General features: G+C 45.3%; 1 protein-coding gene across 2 annotated transcripts in view; it reads right to left on the bottom strand.

Moving 5' to 3' along the window:
* Positions 1-4,256: 4,256 nt before the first annotated feature.
* The window catches only part of TCEA3 (transcription elongation factor A3), a 29,598-nt gene continuing 9,905 nt past the window's right edge, over positions 4,257-23,949 (bottom strand). Inside the window, exons 4-11 of one of the 2 annotated variants that reach the window (XM_056795594.1) lie at positions 21,620-21,764; positions 19,655-19,729; positions 17,053-17,216; positions 16,416-16,484; positions 11,457-11,599; positions 9,412-9,558; positions 7,196-7,267; positions 4,257-6,403 (exon numbers count right to left, since the gene is read on the bottom strand). In XM_056795594.1, the coding sequence (XP_056651572.1) occupies positions 6,395-6,403; positions 7,196-7,267; positions 9,412-9,558; positions 11,457-11,599; positions 16,416-16,484; positions 17,053-17,216; positions 19,655-19,729; positions 21,620-21,764 (824 nt within the window). In that variant the 3' untranslated portion in view covers positions 4,257-6,394. Of the gene's footprint in view, positions 6,404-7,195; positions 7,268-9,411; positions 9,559-11,456; positions 11,600-16,066; positions 16,485-17,052; positions 17,217-19,654; positions 19,862-21,619; positions 21,765-23,949 lie in introns of those variants that run through there. The other variant, XM_056795593.1, reaches the window with a different exon arrangement.

The raw sequence follows: 23,949 nt of genomic DNA, 5'->3' as shown, positions 1-23,949 counted from the left end.
CCCACCTCCCCTCCCCTTAACTTCCCTACCACAAACCTTTTTTTTAATTTTTATTTTCTTTAATTTGGAAAATTTTATTTAATTACTTAATTTGGAATATTTTTCCATGCTTACAAGACTCATGTTCTTTCCCTCCCCTCTCCCAACCCCTCTCATAGCCAATGAGCAGTTCCACTGGGTTTTACATGTGTCATTGTTCAAGACCCATTTCCATGCCATTAATATTTGCACTAGGGTGCTCATTTAGGGTCTACACCCCCAATCATGTCCCCATCGACCATGTGATCGAGCAGTTGTTTTTCTTCTGTGTTTCTACTCCCACAGTTCTTCCTACCACAAACTTTTGCAGGCACCAGCACCCTCTTACCTAGGTAGTGGTCACCTTACATCCCTCACTCCCTCTTAACCCCCTCCCCACCCATATCCAAGCTGTTGCCAACAAGATTTCACCTTTGCAAAATCTCTCGAATTTATCCCCTTCTCTCCTCTGACACTGCCACCCCTCTAGTGTAGACCCGCACCATCTCACATGCCTTGATTATTTCAGTAGCTGCTGGCAGGTCCTCCGGCCTTGGGTCTCTCCCCAGTCCAATCCATCCACCATTCAGCTGTCAAAGGAGTCTTCCTTAATTAAGGGCAGGTCGGACCGTGCCTCCTCTCTACTCAGTAGACTCTGGTACCTCCCCAACACCTCCAGAAGCAGGTATAAAATCTCCTGTTTGGTTTTCAGAGCCCTTCATAACCTTTTCTCTGCTTCCCTCCTCCCCTACTTGGCAGTCTTCTCACACCTTACATCCCACACACTCTACAACCCAGTAGTAACAGTGGGCTCCTTGTTGTTCCTCAAACAAGACGCCATCTCCCAACTGAATGTTTCCACTCCCCATTCCCCATGCCTGGAATTCTCTTCCCTCTTCATCTCCTCCTTCTCATTTCCTTGACTGCCTTCAAGTCCCAGCTAAAATTCTACCTTCCAAAAGAAGCCTTCCTCAATCCCTCCTAATCCTAATGCCCCCCCCAGATGTTATCTTAAATGTCCTGTCTATGGCATGTTTGTATGTGATTGTTGCTTGTTATCTCTCCTATCAGAAAGTGAGTTCCTTGAGATGTCACAGACTCTCCCTTTCTTTGTATCCTGGCACATAGTAGGCATTTAACTGACTCACCCCTGCCTCTAGAATAATACTATAATTATGCTATAATATAAATATATAAACAATATAAAATACTATAATCAAAATTTATGGCAACTCTCTGTTTTAAAAACTCCAACAGTTTTCAATTGCTTCTGGAATAAAGTTCAGATGATCAGAAAGTGAATTCCTTGAGATATCACAGACTCTCTTTCCCTTTCTTTGTATCCTGGCACATAGTAGGCACTTAACTGACTCACCCCTGCCACTATAATAATATTATAATTATGCTATAATATATAACATAAATATATGTAAATAACATTAAAATACTATAATCTAAATTTATGTCAACTCTGCTTTAAAATCTCCAACAGTTTTCAATTGCTTCTGGAGTAAAGTTTAGATGATCAGAAAGTGAATTCCTTGAGATGCCACAGACTCTCTTTCCCTTTCTTTGTATCCTGGCACATAGTAGGCATTTAACTGACTCACCCCTGCCACTATAATAATAATAATACTATAATTATGTTATAATATATAATATAAATATATACGTAAATAACATAAAATACTATAAATAACATTTATGTCAACTCTGCTTTTAAAACTTCAACAGTTTTCAGTTGCTTCTGGAGGAAAGTTCAGATTCCTTTACCAAACATCCAAAGCCCTTTAAAGTCTGGCATCCCTCCCCACCTTTCCAGGCATCTCATATTACCCCTCTCCATACATTCTGTGCTCCAGTCAGAATGCGCCATGTGCCCACCCACTGACATTCCCTATGCCTGGAATGCTTTCCCTCCCCCCTCCTCCTTTGCCTCTTGAATTCCTGCCCAACCCTTAAGATCTATTTTGAATGCCACCTCCATGGAGGAGTCTTCACTGACCCCACTGGGCAAGGCCAGATTTCTCTGAGCTTTCCTTACCTATAAAATGAAGACGTTGCACCAAACGACCTTTGAGAATCCTGGCCGGTTCTAAATGTTTGATCTGCCATCCATGGTCCGCCTCCACCCATTCATAAGGACTTTTCTCCTCTGACTTCACAAGTCTTTTTGTTGGGCGACTGTCCAATGCATTGGCCATGTAATCTGTCAATTCTGTCCATGTTTATGTCTTATCTGTAAGTTCCATGAGGGCAGGGATTGAGTCTGGTGTTCTAGAAATGTTTATAGACATGAGCTGCTTGAAATGTCGAACTGTGTGATTATCATGACCAAACGTGGTCCCAGAGAAGAGATGAAAGACCTTCCTCCCTCTGCTGCAGTGGGGAGGGGGTGGGGAAAGCATGGGAGTGGAGCACGGAATCTATCTTCAGGCTTAATGAATGGATACGTTGGTTCAGTTTGCTGAAATTTTAAAATACCGTATTAGAAATGCCAACCATAGCAACAAGAGAAGAAAAAGAAATTTAAGGAATCAGAAGGGGCAAAGACGGAATAAAATGATTTCCTTTGGCAGATGATAGGAGGGTACATGGGGAAAATCCGAGAGATTCAACTAAAAAGTTAGTTGAAACTATCAATAATTTTAGTAAAGTAGCAGCGTTTTTATATATTATATTAAATATATATTTTATATATTACTAACAAATTATCAACACTTTTGTATGTGACTAACAAAGCCCTGCAAAAGGAGATAGAAGGAGATACTCCATTTAAAGTAACCACAGATAGGATAAAATACCTGGAAGGATACCTGCCAAAACAAATCTAGAAACTACACAAGCATAATTATAAACCACTTTTTGCACAAATAAAGTGAGATTTAAATAATTAGAGAAATATTATTTATTCATGTGTGGGGAGAGCCAATATAATTAAAATGATAATCCTACCTAATCTACTTATTCAATGCCATCCCAATTACCAAAAAATTATTTTATTGAGCTAGAAAAAAATAATAGTAAAATTCATTTGGAAGAACAAAAGATCAAGAATATCAAATGAATTAATGAAAAAACTCTAAAGGACAGATGTCTAGCAGCACCAGATTTAAAACTGTATTATAAAGCAGTAATTATCAAATCTATCAAGGGAGCAGCTAAGTGGCTCAGGTGATGGGAGATCCTGGGTTCAAATTTGACCTCAGACAAATTCCTAGCTGCTTGACCCCAGGCAAGTCATTTAACCCACAATTGCCTCTTCCTTACTGCTCTTCTGCTTTAGAATCAATACTTAATATCAATTCTAAGACAGAAAGTAAGGATTAAAAAAACCCTATCTGGTACTGGCTCAGAAACAGAAAAATAGATCAGTAGAGCAGAAATCGTAGTAACAAATAGTAGTAAAAGATTAAGGTAACCTTGTGTTTGACAAAAGGATAGATCCAAATTTGGGGGATACGAACTCATTATTCAGTAAAAACTGCTGGGACAATTGGGAAGTAGTTGAGCAGAAGTTAGGGTATAAACTAGTATCTTACAGTATTATACTGTATACAGAAAACAAAATGTATACATGAGCTAGACATAAAAGGAGACCTAAGACAATTAGAACAGGGAATACACTACCTATTCAATTTATGAATAGGAGAGAAATTTGAGTAAATAAGAGACAGAGAGCACTGCTGAGAGATGTAAATTGGGTAATTTTGGTTGCATTAAATTTAAAAAGCTTTGTACAAATAAAAGTAAGGATAACTTTTTTGGAGGGAAAGAGGGGGAAAACTAGGAAATGAAGTTGATGTAGAAAGAAAAAATCTTAAAAAAAAAAGGAAATGAACTCCGAGCAATTGAAAACCCAGGGTTTAGGCCCCAGAACAGATCATGAAATGTTTCATGGCAGGGAAATGGGAAAGAATACTACATCTATTGTGAGACAGGGTCTTCTTATGTCATGTTTTTGTTTAATTATTTTTGGACACAAGTGTAGGAGAAGACTAAAAAAAAAATGGATGTCCCCTTAAAGGTAAGTTATTGTTCCCTTAAAATGGGGATGAGGATACCTTCCACTAGTACAGATGAGACAAAGGATGTGAACTGTGATTTGTAGACTGGAGAGGGCTACCAAGACAATGGACCACATTTGCTATGTACTCTGCCCCCTCGCAGACACATGGAGCACACCGAAGTCACCTAGCCCTCCCACCCCAAATACAGTAATAGAAATTAGAGACAGATTTCTGTACAGAGTTTATTTACAGAGTTAGCCAATAGGAGAAGCTGCCTGGGTGGGATTTCCATTTCAAGGGAGGGTGATACCCAGTGGATTTCAGGAGGGGAAAAAAAGATGGCAGCAGTCACTCTGATCTCATTCATAACTCAATAGCTGTTTGGCCTTGGCCAAGTTACCTTCTCTGATCATCAAACTCATCCACCTGAAGGGCTTGCCAATGCTTCTGCTATTCAGTTGTGTAGGGAAGGGGAATCTTCTGAGGAGACCCCAGGGAAGTTCTCCCAGATGATGAGCAGAGGAAGGGTAGGCGAAAGAAAGCTAGGGTCCCCAGAAGTCTTCTTTCTGGGCCCGGCTCCTCTCTTGACATGGATGCCAAGAGAACACCTTTTTTAGCTTCTTAGAATCAATACTGTGGATTGGTTCCAAGGCAGAAGAGAGATCAGGGATAGGCAATTAAGTTTAAGTGATTTGCCCAGGGTCACCCAGCTAGGAAGTGTCTAAGAGCAGATTTGAACCCAGGAAATTTTGTTTCTAAGACTGTCTTTCTATCCATTGAGCCACCTAGCTGCCCCTGCCTTGGGATTTTTTTAAAGCCTCATTTCTGCCTAAATCATTTCGCCAATTAGGAAATGCAGTCAGGGAGGAAAGCGTAGAAGGGCATCTTTGGAGAACTTGCACGGACACCCTAGTGGAATTCAAACCTTCGTGTGCCCTGGCACCGATGCTTGCGGGGAGCTAGCTAGCTCCCATCTTAGCCTGTGGCCTGGTGGCCAAAGGTACATTTTTAACCGAAGAACATGCTTCTCTAGGGAGAAAAAGACTGAGCTTAGGAAACCAACAGGGATGGTTTCCAGATTCAAATAATTGATCTGTGGGTCTACAAAAGGTCCTCTCCCCAAACCAAATGGGAACGAGGAATTTAGGAAGACACGAAGGCAAGGAAAGGGAAGACCCTTTGTAATTTAGGAAGGAGACCCAGCTGTCACATCAGCCTAGACCAGGAAAGTATGACCCAATGGAATGAGAGAGTCGGGGGGATGTAGGCATTACACCCTAACTTTGCCACTAGGTCCTGCGAGCCCATTCATTTCTCTAAATCTCAGTTTTCTCCTCTGAAAAACGGTCATAAAATTCACAGGATGGCTGTGAAGGTCATATAGGAAAACACAAAGGAGAGAACTTCATAATGCTAAAGTGATCTACCAAGATAACTTTATGGGATCGCAGACCTGGGTCAAGGAGGAATATCAGAGATCAACCCATCCAACCCTTCCATTTGACAGTTAAAATGGTGATGAGGCACATGGAGATTAAGGAACTTGCTCCAACGTCATCCAGCACCAGAGGTGGAATTTGAACCCCACATCCAGCTTCTGTTCTTTTCACTGAATTATGTTGACTCTATCATGAGACCAAATGATTCACTGGTAGGATGCCAGGTGAAGGAAGCGATGGGAGAGAAACAAGGATGCCATTTTTGTCAGCCTGGTATCTTTCATGGAGAAGAACTTGAGAAGAACTCAGTGCTGAGGAAGGATTCAAATGTCCTGGTCTTTCCAGAAGCCTGGAGAAGAGCCCTGGGGTGGATGTCAGGAACACCAGGGTCTAGTTTAGTTTCTCATAGTCACTTTCTCTGCCATCTAGGGCAAGTGATTTCTCTTCTCTGGCCTCAGTTTTCCTATCTGTCGAATGAGGATGGATAGGCCAGATAGTCTCCCAAACCCCTTCTAGCTCTAATATTCTACATCCTGAGATTGCTCCCAGGTTTGATATATTGTGTCCTAAAATGCCTCTCATTTCTGACAGTCTATTATCTAATTTCTCTGGACCCTCTAAGGACCCTTGTAGTTTGGGAATACATGTGAACTATTAATTAAGTCCAGATTGCTACTTTCCTGAAGGATTAGGTCTTGAGTTTGGACTTTCCCAATAAAAATACCCTTTTTAACCCAAGAAGGAATCCTTTGAGGCTGGAGGTCAAAACTGGCTTTGTATTCTGAGGAGATTCTTCTATTCACTTTATACCACCCCAAACCCCCTTCTAATTTTTGTGTTTCTCTCTTTACTCTAAGCAGGTCATCCAAGTGGTTTCTTCCTTATGCTTCCTTTGATGCATCTACCACAGGCTGGGCCAGCAACCACTCAGCAGAACTGAAAAAGCCAAAAGACCAATAGGGTTTGTGAAGGTCTTCTGATAGCAATCAAGAAATTCCATCTTTATAGTCACAAGTTCAAATCCAGCTATATGACTCTGGGCAAGTCACATAACCCTGTTTGACTCAGTTTCCTCAACTGTAAAATGGGGACAATAATTGCACCTACTTGCTAGGATTGTTGTGAAGAGTGAATGAAATGTTTATAAAGTTCCAGGTATTGTGCCTAGTATACAGTAGACACAAATTTTTTTCCTTTTTTTCTCCATCCCTCCCTCTCTTCTTTCCTCTTTTCCTCCTTCCCTTGTTCCTCCCTCCCTTTCTTTTTTCCTTCCCTCTGTCTTCCTTCTCTCCCTTTTTTCTTTTCTCCCTCCCTCCCTCCTCCCTCTTTCCTCCCCTCTCTCCTTCTCTCCCTTCCTCCCTTCCTTCCTTCCTTCCTTCCTTCCTCCCTCCCTCCCTCCCTCCCTCCCTTCCTTCCTTCCTTCCTTCCTTCCTTCTTTCCTTCCTCTTTCTTTCTTTCTTTCTTTCTTTCTTTCTTTCTTTCTTTCTTTCTTTCTTTCTTTCTTTCTTTCTTTCTTTCTTTCTTTCTTTCTTTCTTTCTTTCTTTCTTTCTTTCTTTCTTTCTTTCCTTCTTTTTCTTTCTCTTCCCTCTCCCCTCCCTCCAAAAGTCCCTTGACTCCAATTTCTAGGACCTAGAAGAAGTACATCAGACCTCATACCCTGACTGGGAAAGGTCCTGAATGAGGCTGTCAATACTTTAGAGGGCAAAGGAAGCAAAAGAAATACAGACCTTCCAGCGGTTGCCACACTCATTGCATAAGACAAAAGTGGTCATGGGCTCATCAGCACTTCTTGTCTGCACCTGAGAAAGAATCCTAGGGTTACTCTTCTGGTCTGGAATCTACCATGGTTGCTGCTTCCTGTTGGAACAAGGCCTCTCTCTCAAACTCTTCCCTTCCTTGCACAGACTTTTCCCATCTCATCACTTGGAGCTGCTCACCATGACCCCCCCACTCCAGAGGGTTACCCTATATCAGGGGTTCCCAAACTACAGCCTGCGGGCTACATGCAGCCCCCTGAGGCCATTTATCCAGCCCCCATCGCTCTTCTAGAAGGGGCACCTCTTTCATTGGTGGTCAGTGAGAGGAGCACTGTATGTGGCGGCACCACAAAGCACAGCATCGATCATGTACATCATGTACAGTACTATTTCCAGTGACGTAATCCTTTGTGTGGCGCCTTGTTCTGAGAGTAACTGAAGAGACACAGGCACCCCACAAAGGATTATGTGGCTGCACAATGGAAGACATCAGCATGGTGAGTGGCGATCTGGGGGAGGGGATTCCACACTGTGTATACTGCTGCCTGGTATAGTGGTGGCAGTGATGGGCCTGTGCAAGGTGTGACAGGCCCATCACAACCAGCGCTGCAGCCTCCGCTATCCCAGACTGCGGTATGCAGATTTGTTCATAGATTTTTTTATATTCCATCCCTCTGACGATCTGAGGGACAGTGAACTGGACCCCTGTATAAAACTTTTGGGGACCCCTGGCCTATATCCTAACTAATCACCCTCTCAGGCTTGTGCTTTACACAGAATAGGAATTTATTAAATGTTTGCTGAATTGAATTAAAAAATAGAATTCCTCCCCCCATCCCCCATGACTTCATGGCCTTTACTGATGCTTTTGCTCTTAACTGGAATGTCCCCTCCCCTCCTTTCCACCAATTCTAGGTTTTTACAACCTTCACTAGAGATCTGGGTTCAAATCTGCAATTTACTTGCTATGTGGCCTTAGGCAAACCACTTAACCTTGATGAGACTCAGTTTTCTCAGCTGTAAAATGGGGATAATAATACTTGCACTATCTACTTCTTCACAGGGATTTTGTTCATAAATTATAAAGTACTAAAGAATTGTGATCTTTGATGTAAACCAAGAACAACTTCTCCAAGAAGCTTTCCCCATCAAGATTCTATGATCTTCTTCTTCATATAGGCTAAGGCTAAGGTCTCTCCCAGCTCTGACATTCTCTGTTCTAAGGTCTCTCCCAGCTCTGACATTCTCTGTTCTAAGCTCTCTCCCAGCTCTGACATTCTCTGTTCTAAGCTCTCTCCCAGCTCTGACATTCTCTGTTCTAAGATCTCTCCCAGCTCTGACATTCCTTGTTCTAAGGTCTCTCCCAGCTCTGACATTCTCTGTTCTAAGGTCTCTCCCAGCTCTGACATTCTCTGTTTTAAGGAATCTCCCAGCTCTGACATTCTCTGTTCTAAGGTCTCTCCCAGCTCTGACATCCTCTGTTCTAAGCTCTCTCCCAGCTCTGACATTCTCTGTTCTAAGGTCTCTCCCAGCTCTGACATTCCCTGTTCTAAGGTCTCTCCCAGCTCTGACATTCTCTGTTCTAAAGTCTCTCCCAGCTCTGACATTCTCTGTTCTAAGCTCTCTCCCAGCTCTGACATTGTCTGATCTAAGATCTTTCCTAGCCTTGCCAGCCTCTGTTCTAAGGCCCCTCTCAGCCCAGCTCTATTCCTTTATGTTCTAAAGTCTCTTCCAGGGATGATGTTCTAAAGGCCCTCCTAGCTCTGACATGCTATGACTCTATAATTGGTCTCTGTTCCTTTTTTTTTTTCTATTTCTCTTTGTCCAATTCTTTAGGAAAATAAATAACATCTGGCCCATATAATAGAGGCCCTGCCTTCATCATGAAAGTATCTACTATAATGAAATCACATTCCAGAAGCCCAATGAAAATGTCTCCATGCTTTATGGTTGCACCTGTGAACTTCACACCTAAAGAATATTACCGAATGACTCCTCTGCTCTTTTTGAAACTCAATAACCTCAGCGCTTGAACCCTGCCCCTCTCTGGCCTGCTGGGGTCTATGTAGCCCTGCCTCCCCCAGCCCCATCTCCCAGGGGTTCTCTCTGGTGTGTCTAGGGCCGCCCTCCTCCATGGATTTCCTCCTAAGCCCCTGCAGGAAGTCCCTCTGGGGCCCAGTGCCCACCTGGTTATAGGTACAATTCTTCTTTTTACACTTATTGCACTGGAAGAGGTCAGTCGTGGTGCCCCCTGTCTTGGCCATCTGGTGCTCTCGGATGGCCTCCAGGGTCATGGCGTTCCTCAGTTCTTTCAGCTCATCACTAGCCATTTCCTAAAACGAACCAGCCAACATTCCAAGATGGCGCTTCCCACACCACTTGTTCCTGGAGGGACACGCTTGGTGAATGGCCTGGCTTAGGCTAGGAAGAGGAGAGCTCCCCGAGGTGGGGGCTGACAATTGCAGGTCATGGGATGGAAGCCTGGTCCTTCCCCTCAGAGGCTGTGACTTCTGGCTGGGCCATCTACAGAACCTGCCCCTGGTCTCACCCTCCTCTCTGTGGAGGTGCCCCGAGGTGAGACTCAGAGCAGCCGGGCCCCTGCTCTAGACATTCTCTGAGGGAGTCCTCGATGGCCCTGTTCTGGGTCCCAGGTTCCTTCTGCAACCCTCATGCACACAGAGACAAGCAGAATTTCTCTCCAGAGATTTCTACCTTCCCAGGGGACATTTAGGCAAGACTAAGGACCTACAGTTGAACTTCATGGGAGGAAACTGGAAGGAGTCCCAGAGACTCACACAGGTGGTGAGGAATGAATGGGACTGGTACCCTCCGGAGGATCAAAGGGAAAATTCTGGTACCTTTATACTCTTCCTTCAATAACTTCCCTAAGAGAGGGCAGCTCGGTGGCTCGGTGGATGGAGAGCCAGGCCTAGAGATGGGAGCTCTTCCTGGCTTCAAATCTGGTCTCAGACACTTCCTAGCTGGGTGACCCTGGGCAAGTCATTGCCTAGCCCTTACCCTTCTTCTGCTTTGGAACCAATGCACAATATTGATTCTACGATGGAAAGTAAGGATGAAAAAAAACACTTCCTTATATTAATTATATCAATTATATCATATTGTATTCTATCATATTATAATATATTATATTATAGCATAGATCATATGTGCTATGGCATGTTATAGATTATATCATCTTACACCATATATCATAGTATATAAAATCATGTTATATCATATAACATATCATACATGTCATGTTGTGTCATGTTATATAGTATATTGTAAGAAAGAAAATCAGATCCAGCAATGCAAAGGAACCTCCATATTCAACCCAGTCTCTGAGGAGACACATTCTGTCCCTCTGAAAGATAATCTGTGCCACCTTCCCCAAGGGGAAGAGAAGGAAGGATCAACTCTCTCCTCTCTCCATTTCTTTAGCTCTTTCACACCCTTCTCTGGCTAGTTCCCCAGGGGGAGTGTAGGGGACCTCATTCTGGTCCTATAGTAGAATGTCATGCTATATCATATTACATCATCTAACATATCATATGTTATACCATATTGTATCACATATCATTCCATGCCATATCACATTATAATATTATACCACATAACATCATATAGCATGCCATGTCCTATCATATAATATTATGCTATATCACATTATATCATGTTATACTATAATACATTATATTATATCATGTTATACCATCTTGTATGTAATATAATATGCTGTTATAGTATACATTATATATCACATGACATGACATATGATATGATATGACATGAAATGAACCAGCTGGCCCTAGACGACTGGCCTGTGTTGCCAGGACCGACGCAGTCATGGGCTCTGTGTCTCTTGGGCTTTAGGGACAGGGACAGACATTAGCATCCTCCGACCCAGTCGTCTGAGGCGCTGGGACTAGACTTTTAAGCAGCTGACCCCCATTTCCCATCCTTTGATGGGACAAAATGGGAAAAGCAGGTGGATCCAGCTGTCAAGGAGTAGAATTCTTGGGGTCAAATTTTAAGTAATGATTTCGCATCAGCCACTCTGAGAGGAAACTTCAGACTTGGGGAAGTCGGAGCAGCCAGACCCGAAGCTTTCCCTGTACCCAGTTCTGCTCCATCCCTGCTCAGTGTCTCTCCTCCCTGCCAGGAGGCTGCCCGATACCTCCCCGGAGCCAGGACGGAGCTCCAGACATCGCCCCCCCTTGGAGCTCCTCACCTCCGCCGTCATCCTGGCAATGAGGCTGGTGGAGATGGCCCCACACAGCACGTTCCTTCTCAAGTTGGGGTTCCTGGGGTCCTTGAGGTTACTGATCCGGCTGCGTACCCTGTTCCGGTATTTCATGTCTGTGCCCTTCAGCTCTTGAAATATATGTGAAATAGTCAAGGAGTCCCACCAAAGAGGAAATGGCGAGGAAGCCTCTCTTCCCTTCCACAAGCACTGCCCCACCGGCAGCCAGAGAACCCAGGGCGTGGAAGGAATCCAGTGGCTCCGGCTCCCGGATCTACAGTGGGACCTTGCCCTGGTCCCCCCACATTTCTGGGCATTATGTCTTCCTATGTAAAATGAAAGAGCTGGTCCAGATCAGGGATTTTTTCTCCTTTTTGTGACCTGGACCCTCCGGCCCATCTGGGAAAGCCTTATGACTCCTTTCTCAGAAGAATATTTTTCAGTGCACAAAATAGTATTCTACTATTTTATACCCAAGATTCCAAGAACAGGAGAGCTTAGTGAAAGCAAAGATATCATTTCCCCAAGTTCAAGAACGCCTTGAGAGCTCTCCATGGATCATTCCTTTTTCTTCCTAGTCTAAATCCTATGCAGACCCACAGGGAAGAGGTTCAATATTGGGGTCTTGGGAGGCATTTTTTTTCTCCGTTCAGCCCTTTAGAACTGTGCCCTCCATGGAAATGGGGTCCATCCAGAAGGCTTCCTAGACAGGCAAAGGAAAGGGACTGACTGGAGAAAGACCAAGAGTGTCATCCAACCAGAAGAGCCCACGTCTGAAATCCCCCTCTCTGCGGAGATCCCCTCCATGTGTGTCAACAGAGCGCTGGCCGTAGTCTTTTAGTAAGAGCAACAGGCCTTTATGGAGCACTTTAGGTATTACACACAGACTATTTCATAGGGCTCGGAGAGGTAGATGCTCTCTGAATCCCTGTTTTAGAGATGGGGAAACGGAGGAAAATAGAGGGCGGGGCTGAGGGGATAAGGTTTTGTTTTGTTTTCTCCTTTTAGAGACAAAACTTCTCTATCAGAAAGAAGACTGGGCTTGGAGTCAGGAGGCTTGGGTTCAAGTTTCAGCCCTGTCACTCACCAGGTGTTGTGACTGGGCTCTTGCCACTTTAAAATTTTTTTTTGAAAAATTTATTTAATTAATTGATTTAGGATATTTTTCCATGGTTCCATGAATCATGTTCTTTCCCTCCCTTTCTTCTACTCCCCCCTCCCATAGCCAATGAGCAATTCCACTGGGTTTTTCATGTGTCATTGATCAAGACCCATTTCGATATTATTGATATTTGCACTAGAGTGATCATTTAGAGTCAACATCCCCAATCATGTCCCCATTGACCCATGTGATGGGTCTTGCCACTTCTGCTACACAATATGGCGACATGGAGAGAACTCAAGGATCGTTGGTTTAGGGCTGGAAGAGACCTTTGAGGTCAAGTCCAGTTTCTTCCATCTTATTGACAAGGCCCACAAAGACCAACCCAAGGTTGGTATTATTAAGTAACTAGCTTTTGTTTTTATTATTTATATTTTATATATAATTATCTTATACATAATAATATATTATTTATTTATTATATATGTTATATTATATGTATATTTATTAAGTTGCTAAAAAGGTAGCTATTAAATAACAGAAGCAGAGTTTGAAACCAGGTCTTTTACCTTCTAATTCAACGTACATTCCATTGAATCATGCTGGCTCAGAGGACTGTAGGATCATGGACTGAGGGCTAGAGGGGACCTTAGAAATCATGGAAGGGGGCAGCTGGGTGGTTTAGTGGATGGAGAACCAGGCCTAGAGACGGGAGGTCCTAGGTTCAAATTTGGCCTCAGATACTTCCTAGATGTGTGACCCTGGGCAAGTCACTTGACCCCCATTGCCTAGCTTTTACTGTTCTTCTGTCTTGGAACCAACACACAGTACTGATTCTAAGAAGGAAGGTGAGGTTTAAAAAAAAATAGAAAAAGAAATCATGGAGTCCGGCCCCCTCATTCTACAAGTAAGGAAACTAACCCTGACTTACCCCAAGTCACAGAGGACCTGGGTTCAAATCCCTGCTTTCCACCAGCTACTTTGGCAAGTCACTTCCTCTCTCCCAGCCTCAGTCTTCTCATCTCTAAAATGAGGGGAGGTCAGACTACATGAGTGGTGTTAAACTCAAAGGGGAATGGAGGGAGATGAAGCAAATACATTAAGAATTCCTGCTGGCTGCGTGTTGACCTAGAAAGCCACATGCTCACGTTATCTGCATTCTACGGTTGTTTTATTTATTTCGTTAAACACTTCCCTATTACATTTTAAACTGGTTCTGGCCACACTGGGCCTCGTGTCTGGCAGCTCCATTCTAGATGACCTCAAAGATTCCTTCATGCTCTAAAAATTCTATGATCCTAATTATATTTGCACAGCTTCCTTCCCGGGACTGCTGGGAGGAAAGCAAAACAGCCTTGATTATTCTTCTATGGAAGAAAGGGACAAGAATCTCACAGGATGAATAGGTGCAGCTGGAGACAGAAAAAAAGAAAATTGGGACTAAAAACAAAATAAAATTGAATTGCTTTTAAACCCTTACAACTCTAAGGCAGAAGGGCAAGGGCTAGGCAATGGGGGTTAAGTGATTTGGCCAGGGTCACACAGCTAGAAGTATCTGAGTGTACATCTTTTTTCCCTCCCTAAAACCCTGACCTTTCATCTCAGAATCAATGCTGTGTACTGGTTCCAAGGCAGAAGAGTGGTCAGGGCTAGGCCATGGGGGTCAAATGACTGGCCCAGGGTCATGCAGCTAGGAAGTGTCTGAGGCCAGATTTGAACCCAGGATCTCCCATCTCTAGGTCTGACTCTCCATCCACTGAGCCACCCAGCTGCCCCCTGAAACTGAATTTTTGAAAAGCCTCCCACAGTCCCACAGGGGGCTGGCAGACCTCAAGGTCCACACTTGTCATCCTGCTCAGAAAGAAAACATCCCTAAAGTCTTGTTGCCTGAAAAATGAGCTCTGGGGTCGGGTGGGCTTCATAGCCCCTTTGGGCAGAGGCCCAGGACAGGACAGGAGCAGGGGGAGACTTGGGTGTCAGGTGGGGGGAACCAGGAGAATGAATGAAAATGAGTCTTAAATCCTTCCCCCTGTTGGGTGAAGGCCAGCGGGGGCCCAGGGCAGAAGAGCAGGAACTTGGGAGCCTTCTGGGAAGGAAGATGGAGGGTGTGCAAGGCTTGGTGTTAGCAGGAAATGTGGGCTGGCAGGGTGGGTCCCACTCTGTGATGCACCGAGTGGAGAAAGCAGTGCGGGCAGGGCTGGCCTCCTGCTTTCTTCTTTCCTCCTTTCCACACTCCAGGGCAGGATCTGACAGCAGTCCTGTATGCCTGGGTGCCCGTTGAATTCCCTGTGCTATTTTTATGTTATTTATGTATTGAATTCATACTCTTATCCTTATATTCGGTTATAGATCCAATATATTTTATTCCCCAGGAATGATTTTTCTTAACTAAAAACCCTTTCCTTCTATCTTGGAATCGATTGATTCTAAGGCAGAAGAGGGGTAAGGGCCAGGCAAAAGATAAAAGTCCACAGGACTGATCCTGAGACCAGGTCAGGGTTACGAGTCACAGGGCCACCGGGGGATGCTGAGGAGGCCCATCCTCACGGTAGAGGAAAGAAGGGGGGAGCGCGAGGAGAGGGCAGGAAGGAGAGTCAGGAAATCCTTCCCTTTCCTGACCATTTGGGCACAGGACGGGCTGCTGCGCCCACTGAGGTCTGGCTTGACCTCCTGAGGTCGTTGCTTCTTGATTCTACAGAGGGGAAGAGAGTCATGGGGGGGGTCTGTCCCCAGAGGAGGGGGCGGAAGGTGGCCTCTGGCTTTGGGGGACACGGACCTGGCCTGGAGTTCCCCTCTGTCCCCGGCGCTTTGTCACGGGAAGAGGATCTCTGAGGGGGGTTCAAGGGAAAGGGAGTCCCTCGCACAAGGCTCGGCCTCTGTGGGCCTCCGTTTCCTCTTTCCTCGTCTGTAAAAGAGGGGGTTTGGGCTCGATGGCCTCTGAGGCCCCAGATGTGCGGCCCATGAGGATACACACCCTCTAGGCCTAGGAGAGAGCTAGGGTGATGGTTCAGCTCTGGAGGGTGCTGGCCAAGAGCTGCATGGGCACCCACGTCCTCTGGTGCTCCCCGCAGCCCGCTCCGAGGGGCTATCCTATCCTGAGCCTCATTCTACAGATGAAGAAACCGAGGCACGCCGAGGGGAAGTGACTTGCCCAGGGCCTGAGGTCTCATTTGAACTCGGATCTTCCTGATTCCATAGATTCTGAACAACAATACATGTAAAACCCAGTGGAACTGCTCATTGGCTCCAGGAGGAAGGAGGGAGGAGGAGAGGGAAAGAACGTGAATCATGGAACCATAGAACAATATTCTAAATTAATTAATTAAATAAACTTTCAAAAAATTTAATTAATTAAATAAATAAAAATTTTAAGATATTTGAAATTAATTCAATGAAAATTCAAGGTTATCCTTAATTAATTAAATAAATGAAATTTTAAATTACTCAAAATTAATTAATTAAATGAAAATTTAAGGTTATCTGAAATTAATTAAATAAATAAAATTTAAAGAATATTCTAAATTAATTAAATACATTTAAAATAAAAAATTAAAAAAGATCTTTCTGACTCCAAGCCACTGGGCAGGAGTGGGGAAGAGAGGCGTCCTCCCACCTGGTGGGAATGCCTTACAGTCCTTTCCTGGCCCAAGTGGCACCCCCATCTGGGGGGGCTTCTCTCCTGAACCCCATCTGCCCCATAGCCTCCTAAGGGTGAAGACTAGACCCCTAGACCCCGTGTGACTCCTCAACTCAGCCTCCATGGGCCACTGGGAGCAGGCAAGCCCCCAAGGCCCTTCGTGGGACCCCCAGGCAGGAGGGCCTGCCTCCAGGGAGCCAATGGACACCCGAAAGGATATGATCTTCAATTTCTGATGCCATCTTATCACAGTTGACTCCATATTCTTTGTAATCATCTAAAAAAAGAGACGTAGACTTAAAACAATTGTATTAAATTAAAATGATGTCAAATTCATGATTTCCTCCATGTTGTTGCAGAGAAGCCGCTTAGAGACTGGGGCGCTAATGTGTGGTGGGGAAGGGGCGGTCAGGAACGGAACCCTTCCAGCCTCTGCACCTGCCTACACCCGCCTCCCCTTCACCCTGGCAGAAGTAGAGAACAGAAATAGAGGCATTTTCTCCCACTGAGGCCCATGTCCTTTCTCTTTTTCCAGGCTCAGTCCTCCAAGTCATACCGAATCCCAGAGTCTGAAGGAACCCCCAGAGGTCATCTAGTCCAACACATACCTGATGAGCAGTCATTGAGAATTCTCTTGAAGAACTCTGGTGATGGGGAGCTCACTACCTTTCATTCATCCCAATTCACGTCTGAATAGCTTTAATTGTTAGGAAGTTTCTCTTTCCATAGAACCTAAATCTGCCTCTCTGTCACTTCCATCCACTGCTCCTTGTTCTGTGCTCTAGGGACAAGCAGAACAAGGTGGATCCCCTTTCCCCAGGATGGACCCCCCCAGACCTCCTCACCATCCATCTTCAGGGCTGCTGAGAGCATCTCAACACACTTGTCCCGGACAGAGTCTCCTGTGAGGTAGCAAGGGGCCAAGCAGCAGGCCGATGGAGAAAATGTAGGGGAAGAGGGGCTCGTGGGTGTCTTCGGGGTCTCCACTTTCCCTTTGCTGCTATTAGACCTGAGGATGGAGGAACAGGAATGTTCACGGCTGTCTATGTCTCCCCTATATCTCACTGCTTCCTCCTCTCCCCTTCCTGGGGCTGCCTCTGTGCCAGGGGGTGAGAGAGCTGGACTTGGAGTCAGGAGGACCCGAGTTACAATCCTCAGACACTTCCAAGCTGCATGACCCTATCAGCCTCAGTTTCCCCATCTGCAAAATGGGGATAATAATTGCACCTACCTCCCAGGACTGATATGAAAATCAAATGAGATAATAATAATTAGAAAGTACTTTATACATCTTAAAGCATTATATATATTATATGAAGATATGAAAAAATTATATTGCATTTCATTCTATTAATTATATTGTACTGTACTATATTATATTGTAGTACATTACATTGTATTATATTAATCATATTATACTGTATTATAGTATGTTGTCATGTTACTTTACATTATGTTGTATTATATTACATTATATTGTGTTAGATTGTATCATATATTAATTTATATTATATTAACCTATATTGATGTATGTTAACATATATAATATTAACATGTATTTTCTGAATTTATATTATATTGCATTATATTACAGTGTATTATATTATATTAATTTCATTATATAAACATATATAAAATCATGCACATAATATATAATTAAATTATAACATACAATGCATAATTCTATATTATAATGAATTATATGTCATAAACATATAATTACATATATTATATATAAAATATAATAATATATAACCACATATATTATATATAAAATATAAAGTAATAAAAGCACACAAAAATGAAGGATGAACAACTGAGCACAAAGCCTATCATGTAGTAGGTGCCTAATAAATGCTTGATGACTTGACTTTAAGACCTGGAACAACCACCCCAAAGGCAGGACTGTCTGGGGAGCTCTGAGCCCATATCTACCTACTTAGAATCCCCGCCTTCTTCAGGGTTCAGCTTAGGTGCCACCTCCTCCAGGAAGCCTTCCCTGATCCCTACCACTTATTGCTCTTTTTCTCCCTCTCAAGTAACCTCCGATTTACTGGTATTCAGGTTGTGTCTCTCAATAGAATATTCTGCAACAACGTCTGGTCTGACCAGGCTTGTTTTCATCACTACAGGTAACTCGCCGGCCAGGAAATTCTTTATTGATCCCAACAGGCATTGTGAGAATAAGAATTGGGGGGCTACTGACTCCCCAGTCCAGGACTCCCCCTTCTCCAGTATAGCAGGCTCCTCTTCTGGCCCAAGACGACGGACCCAAACTCCACTGTCCTCCTCAAAGCTACCCATCCTGCCCCAAAGTCTCTGCCATCCTCCGGTCTTAGCTGTCCACTTGCCTTTTGGAAATCTCACCCTGCATGTCTAGTAGGCACGTTAAATCTGGTCATTCCCCTGGTGCAGGTATCACCCCACGCCCGGACGATGATACGAGTCTGTGTGCCGGCGGGTCAGCTTCCATCCATCCTCTGTTCAGTTATCCGAGTGACTTCCCTAAAGCCCAGCGTCTCTCACACTCTCATTAAACTCCAGCGTCTGCCTATGGCCTTCAGGAGGGACCAGATCCTCCACTGGGCCTCTAAAGCCCCTCCTAAACCTCCTCCCCAGTTTCTTCTCTCCTGTATCTCCTCCCCCCATCCTCGGCCATCCAGGGATGCTGGCCCAGGACCGAAGAGTTCCGGAGGGGGCGTGACGGGGCTCAGCCTGAGAGCACGGGGAGGAAGTGGCTTGGAAAGGGCTGTAAATGCCAAACATGTAACAAATGTTTAACAGAGAGCCTCTATTTGCTTCTGGAGGCCACGGGGAACCAGGGAAGCTTCTTGAAAATGGAGGAAGTGCCTACGAGGTGCCAGGCATCGGACCGGGCGGCTTTCAGGAAAGGGGGGCTTCTCAGAGGCTCGAGGCTAGGCCTCCCTGCTGGTCCTGGTCCAGCCTTAAGCAGAGAGGGAGGACGGGCCCCGCAGGCGTCCCGAGGAGCTGGCCTCAAATGTGGCCTCGAACCCTTCCTACCTGAGTGAGAGGGACCCCGGCACCGGGCAGTGGCAAGGAGGGGAGGACGTGGGGTCCAATCCCAGCTCTCTCACCGACTCCCTGAGGGACTCTGAGAAAGTCACCGAGGAACCCAAGCAAGCCACTTAATCCCGTCTGCCCTTCTGTCTTAGAGACAGAACATAAAAGTTAAAGATAAGAATAAAGAAATAAATAAAATCCATAATCAATAAAACGCCAAGTAAAAGATGGCAGGAAGTTCTGGGCACCCTCTGGCTTTTCTCTTTCCATCGCTTTTTCCTTCTGGGGGTCTCGGGGGTATGTGGGAGGAAACAGACCAAAGCTGTCATCTGGATCCTGAGAGGACGTGAGCGTGGCTCTGGGGGTCCCCCCGCCACAAATCCAGGAGAGGGACAGTGATGAAGTCAGAGCGGCTACAGCCCATACCTTTCCACCGGCCGCTTCTGCAGAGATGGCGAGGAGACCGCAGAGGAAGAAGACCCCGACTCTGAAGAATCTCGCCTGGAAGAATCGAACAGTTTGGGGTGAGGGGAGGCGCCTTCTAGGATGAGGTCAGCACCAGGCAGTACGGCAAGATTCCTGGCTCCAGAGTGGCAGGGCTTGGCGTCAGGCAAAGACACATAAATGCACTTTCTAGAAAATAAATACGAACTATCTGGGCCTGGGAAGGTGCGGTGGGTGAAAAACTGACACTGCAGGGAAATCAGGAAACATTTAGGGCAATAGATAATTAGGGTTAGGGGAACAGGTTCAAATCCTCCCTCAGAGGCTGACTCGAGACCTTGGGCAAGTGCCTTGACTTGACTCTGGGGCTTCCTTTTCCTCATAAGTAAATGGGAGAAGCTTTGACTACCCGACCTCCAGGATCCTTTGGCCTCGGGGGTCTCTCCAGAAAGAATGTCATAGTTTGGGATGAAATCTGATAAGAGGATGTCCCTGGCCCAAGGGTGGGAGGACCTGGGGTCAAATCCCAGCTCTCTCACTACCTGAGTGACTTTGGGAAAGTCACTGAATCTTTCTGGGCCTCAGTTTCTACATTTATAAATTGAAGGCAGCGGACTGGACGACCTCCGTGGTCTCTTCTGGAAGAAGTCACAAGAGGAAAGTGGGCTCAAATGTGACCCATTGGGGGCAGCTGGGTAGCTCAGTGGATGGAGAGCCAGGCCTAGAGACGGGAGGTCCTGGGTTCAAATCCGGCCTCAGACACTTCCCAGCTGTGTGACCCTGGGCAAGTCACTTGACCCCCATTGCCTAGCCCTTACCACTCTTCTGCCTTGGAGCCAATACACAGTATTGACTCCAAGACGGAAGGTAAGGGTTTAAAAAAAAAAATGTGACCCATTATAGGCTGGGCTGGCTGTTAGCCTACGGCCTGATCAAATGGCCAAAGGGAGCAGAGTAAGTGCTTATTTTAATGAATTGACCATTTAATTTATGTGTATAAATATATATATTTATAGTGATATAATACTTAACTGTAGATATTATTCATATAATATATTATGTAAACAATCCTATTATATAAATACATTATGCAAATAATATATAAACAACAGCTGTGTATTATATATTTTATATTTATTTATATATCACATATAAAATAATTTCTGTTTTATATTTGTATTAATGTTAATTTATATACCATATAATATGCTTATATATGATATAAAATTTATATATCATATATTATATAATATAGAAATAATTACTATTTAAATATTATATATAAACAATTATACATCATTATTTATATACTATATATAATTTACATATAATTCATCATTAATCTGTGCAGCTTGGTAGCACAGTGGCTTGAGTTTGGAGAAGTGGGTTCAAATCTGTCCTCAGATACTTCCTGGCTGAGTGACCCAGGCAAGTCATTCAACCCCCCTATGGCCTAGCCCCAGCCACTCTTCTGTCTTAGAATCAATTCTAAGGATTTAAAAAAAAAGTGACAGAAGCAAGGAGCAAAAGAGGTCATTATTGTTGAGTCTTGTCTGACCTCCATGACCCCATTTGGGGTCTTCTTGGCAGAGATACTGGAGGGGTTTGCCACTTCCTTCTCCAACTCATTAGATAGATGAGGAAACTGAGGCCAACAGGGTGAAGTGACTTGCCCAGGGTCACACAGCAGAGATCTTGGAGTATTTGCCATTTCCTCCTCCAGCTCATTTTACAGATGAGGAAACTGAGGCAGACAGGGTGAAGTGACTTACTCAGGACCACACAGCTAGTAAGGATGGATTTGAAGTCAGGTCTTCCTGAATCCAGGTTTGGCAGTCCATTCACTGCATCATGTAGCTGCCCACCAAAAGGGGTGGGGGGGTCCTAATCAAATCTCTGAGATATACCCGTAGTTGTCTCTACTTTCTCCCCAACCTGGCAACATACCTGTCCTTGGGCTCTTCCCTCGGGCTCCTGCTCGGTGGAGAAAAAGCCTCCAGGGGTTTCCAGTCCGAAAGGTCGACATTTTGCTCTTTCTTTTTCTCTTTTTCTCTTTCCATCGCTTTTTCCTTTTTGGGGGTCTCAGAAGTATCTGGAAGGAAACAGACCATGCTGTCATCTGGCTGTAATGGGGTGGGGGGCGGCGGGTCTCAGAAGGTCCTCTTCGTAGGAGGAGCTCTGTCCGTGCTTAGTGCAAGAATTCACTGCCTGGCACACATGGACACCAGAGAGCCAGGAGAACTCCAACCCAACTCAGTAGACAGGACGCTCCCCCTAGCGGTCACTGGGGGGGGGAGGGCCCCCAAGTCCACGGGGCCTGAGACTCCGGTTCAAGGAGGGCGTCCAAGAACCCGCCTGGGTGGTGGGGCTGATGGGAAACTGCCTGACCTTGGCTGAAGCCAGGGGCTGAGCATGTGCCAGAGAGGAGCGGCCATAGCTGAGCTTCCCTGAGGATCTGGGAGTGGGAGCCTCTGGAGACCAGGTGACAATTTCAAGGTGAAACTGATCAAAGGGGTGACAATTTCAAGGTGAAACTGATCAAAGAGGTGACAATTTCAAGCTGAAACTGATCAGCTGATGAGGAGCTAGACAATGATGGGCAAGTCACTTCCCCTCTGTCTGCTTCAACATCCTCATTTACAAAATGGAGATTGCTGCACCTACAACAGAGGGAGGTCTTGAAGATCAGATGAGATACCTGGCATGTACATCACAAACTTTAAAGCACTCTATAAATGCCAGTTTTGTTATTATTATGTGCCCGATAAAATCAAACCAGCCCGTGGAAGAGGAAAAGGAGAGCGGTCATCAAGCGGAGATGGAGACGGATGGAAGAAGCGGTAGAGGAAGGAGGGAAGGAAATTAGCTCTTGTTATTAAGTGACTACTAGGTGCCAAACCCTGTGCTGGTCAACAACTGGCTGAGATTGAGGGAGATTCTTTGTGTTAAGAGTGGGTGAAGGAGCAGTTGGGTGGCTCCATGGATGGAGATCCAGGCCTAGAGACAGGAAGTCCTGGGTTCAAATCAGACCTCCGACACTTCCATAGCTGTGTAACCCTGGTAGAGTCACTCACTTCACCCCCATTGCCCAGCCCTTACTGCTTTTCTGCCTTAGAACTAATACACAGTACTGATTCTAAGACAGAGGGTAAGAGTTAAAAAAAAAAGTGGGTAAAAGGAAAGGGGCAGCTAGATGGCCCAGAGAATGGAGAGTTAGGCTTAGAGATGGGAGGTTGTCCTGGGTTCAAATATGACCTCAGGCACTTCCTAGCTGGGTGACCCTGGGCAAGTCACTTCACCCAGTTTGCCTCAGTTTCCCCATCTGTAAAATGTGCTGGAGAAGGAAATGGTTAGTCACTCCAGGATCTCTGCCAAGAAAACCCCAAAGAGGAGCGGGCTGAGTGCCTCAGAGGGTAAGAGTTTAAAAAAAAAGTGGGTAAAAGGAAAGGGGCAGCTAGATGGCCCAGAGGATGGAGAACCAGGCCTAGAGATGGGAGGTCTTGGATTCAAATGTGGCCTCAGACACTTCCTAGTGGTGTGACCCTGGGCAAGTCACTTAACCCCCATTGCTCAGCCTTTACTGCTCTTCTGCCTTGGAACTTATACACAGTATGGCTTCTAAGACAGAAAGTAATGGTTTATTTAAAGAAAAAAAGGAAACGAAACCCCAAATAGGGCCACAAAGAGTCGACCACGACCGAGAGAACCTGAGAACAATAGCAGGACTTGAACCTGGGTCTCTTTTACAGAGGCCTGCAATTGCCTGCCTTCCGCCATATCCTCTCCCACTCTGAGAAGGGCCCACCTTCGGCTTCCATTTTTGTGGCCCCAACTCTCTGCAATGGGCCTCACAAGCGCTTAATATTCCTTTAACCGTCTCCCTTAAACGCCATGTCCAGCCCAAACCTGTCCCTGGAGCTGCTCAGGGCAGCCGCACAGCGGCTGGGATTTTCTGGGTGTCTCCATCCCCTACACTGTCTGGTACTAAGGAACAAAGAAATGATTCAAAGAGGGATTAGGGGAAGGAGGAGAAAACCAGGAAGCAGCTTAAGCTCCGCACAGGAAGGACCCTCGGGAGCCTCTGTCCCTCCCTGTGCCCCAACCCCAGGGCCTGCAGCTTCAGGGGCCGCCCTCCATCACCAACGGCTGGGAGGGAATGACCCTGACTGGACACCCAACAAGCCATTGGAGGACCCGAGCTGGGGCTCCTGAAGAGCCTGCAGGAAGCCTCCTGACCTTTGGCCAATCACTTCATCTCAGGGAGACTCGTTTTCTCG

Source organism: Monodelphis domestica, chromosome 4, assembly GCF_027887165.1.
Source record: "Monodelphis domestica isolate mMonDom1 chromosome 4, mMonDom1.pri, whole genome shotgun sequence".
NCBI lineage: Eukaryota > Metazoa > Chordata > Mammalia > Didelphimorphia > Didelphidae > Monodelphis > Monodelphis domestica.
The sequence above is the reverse complement of the archived record's forward strand: the minus strand, read 5'-3'. Positions and strand labels throughout refer to the sequence as shown.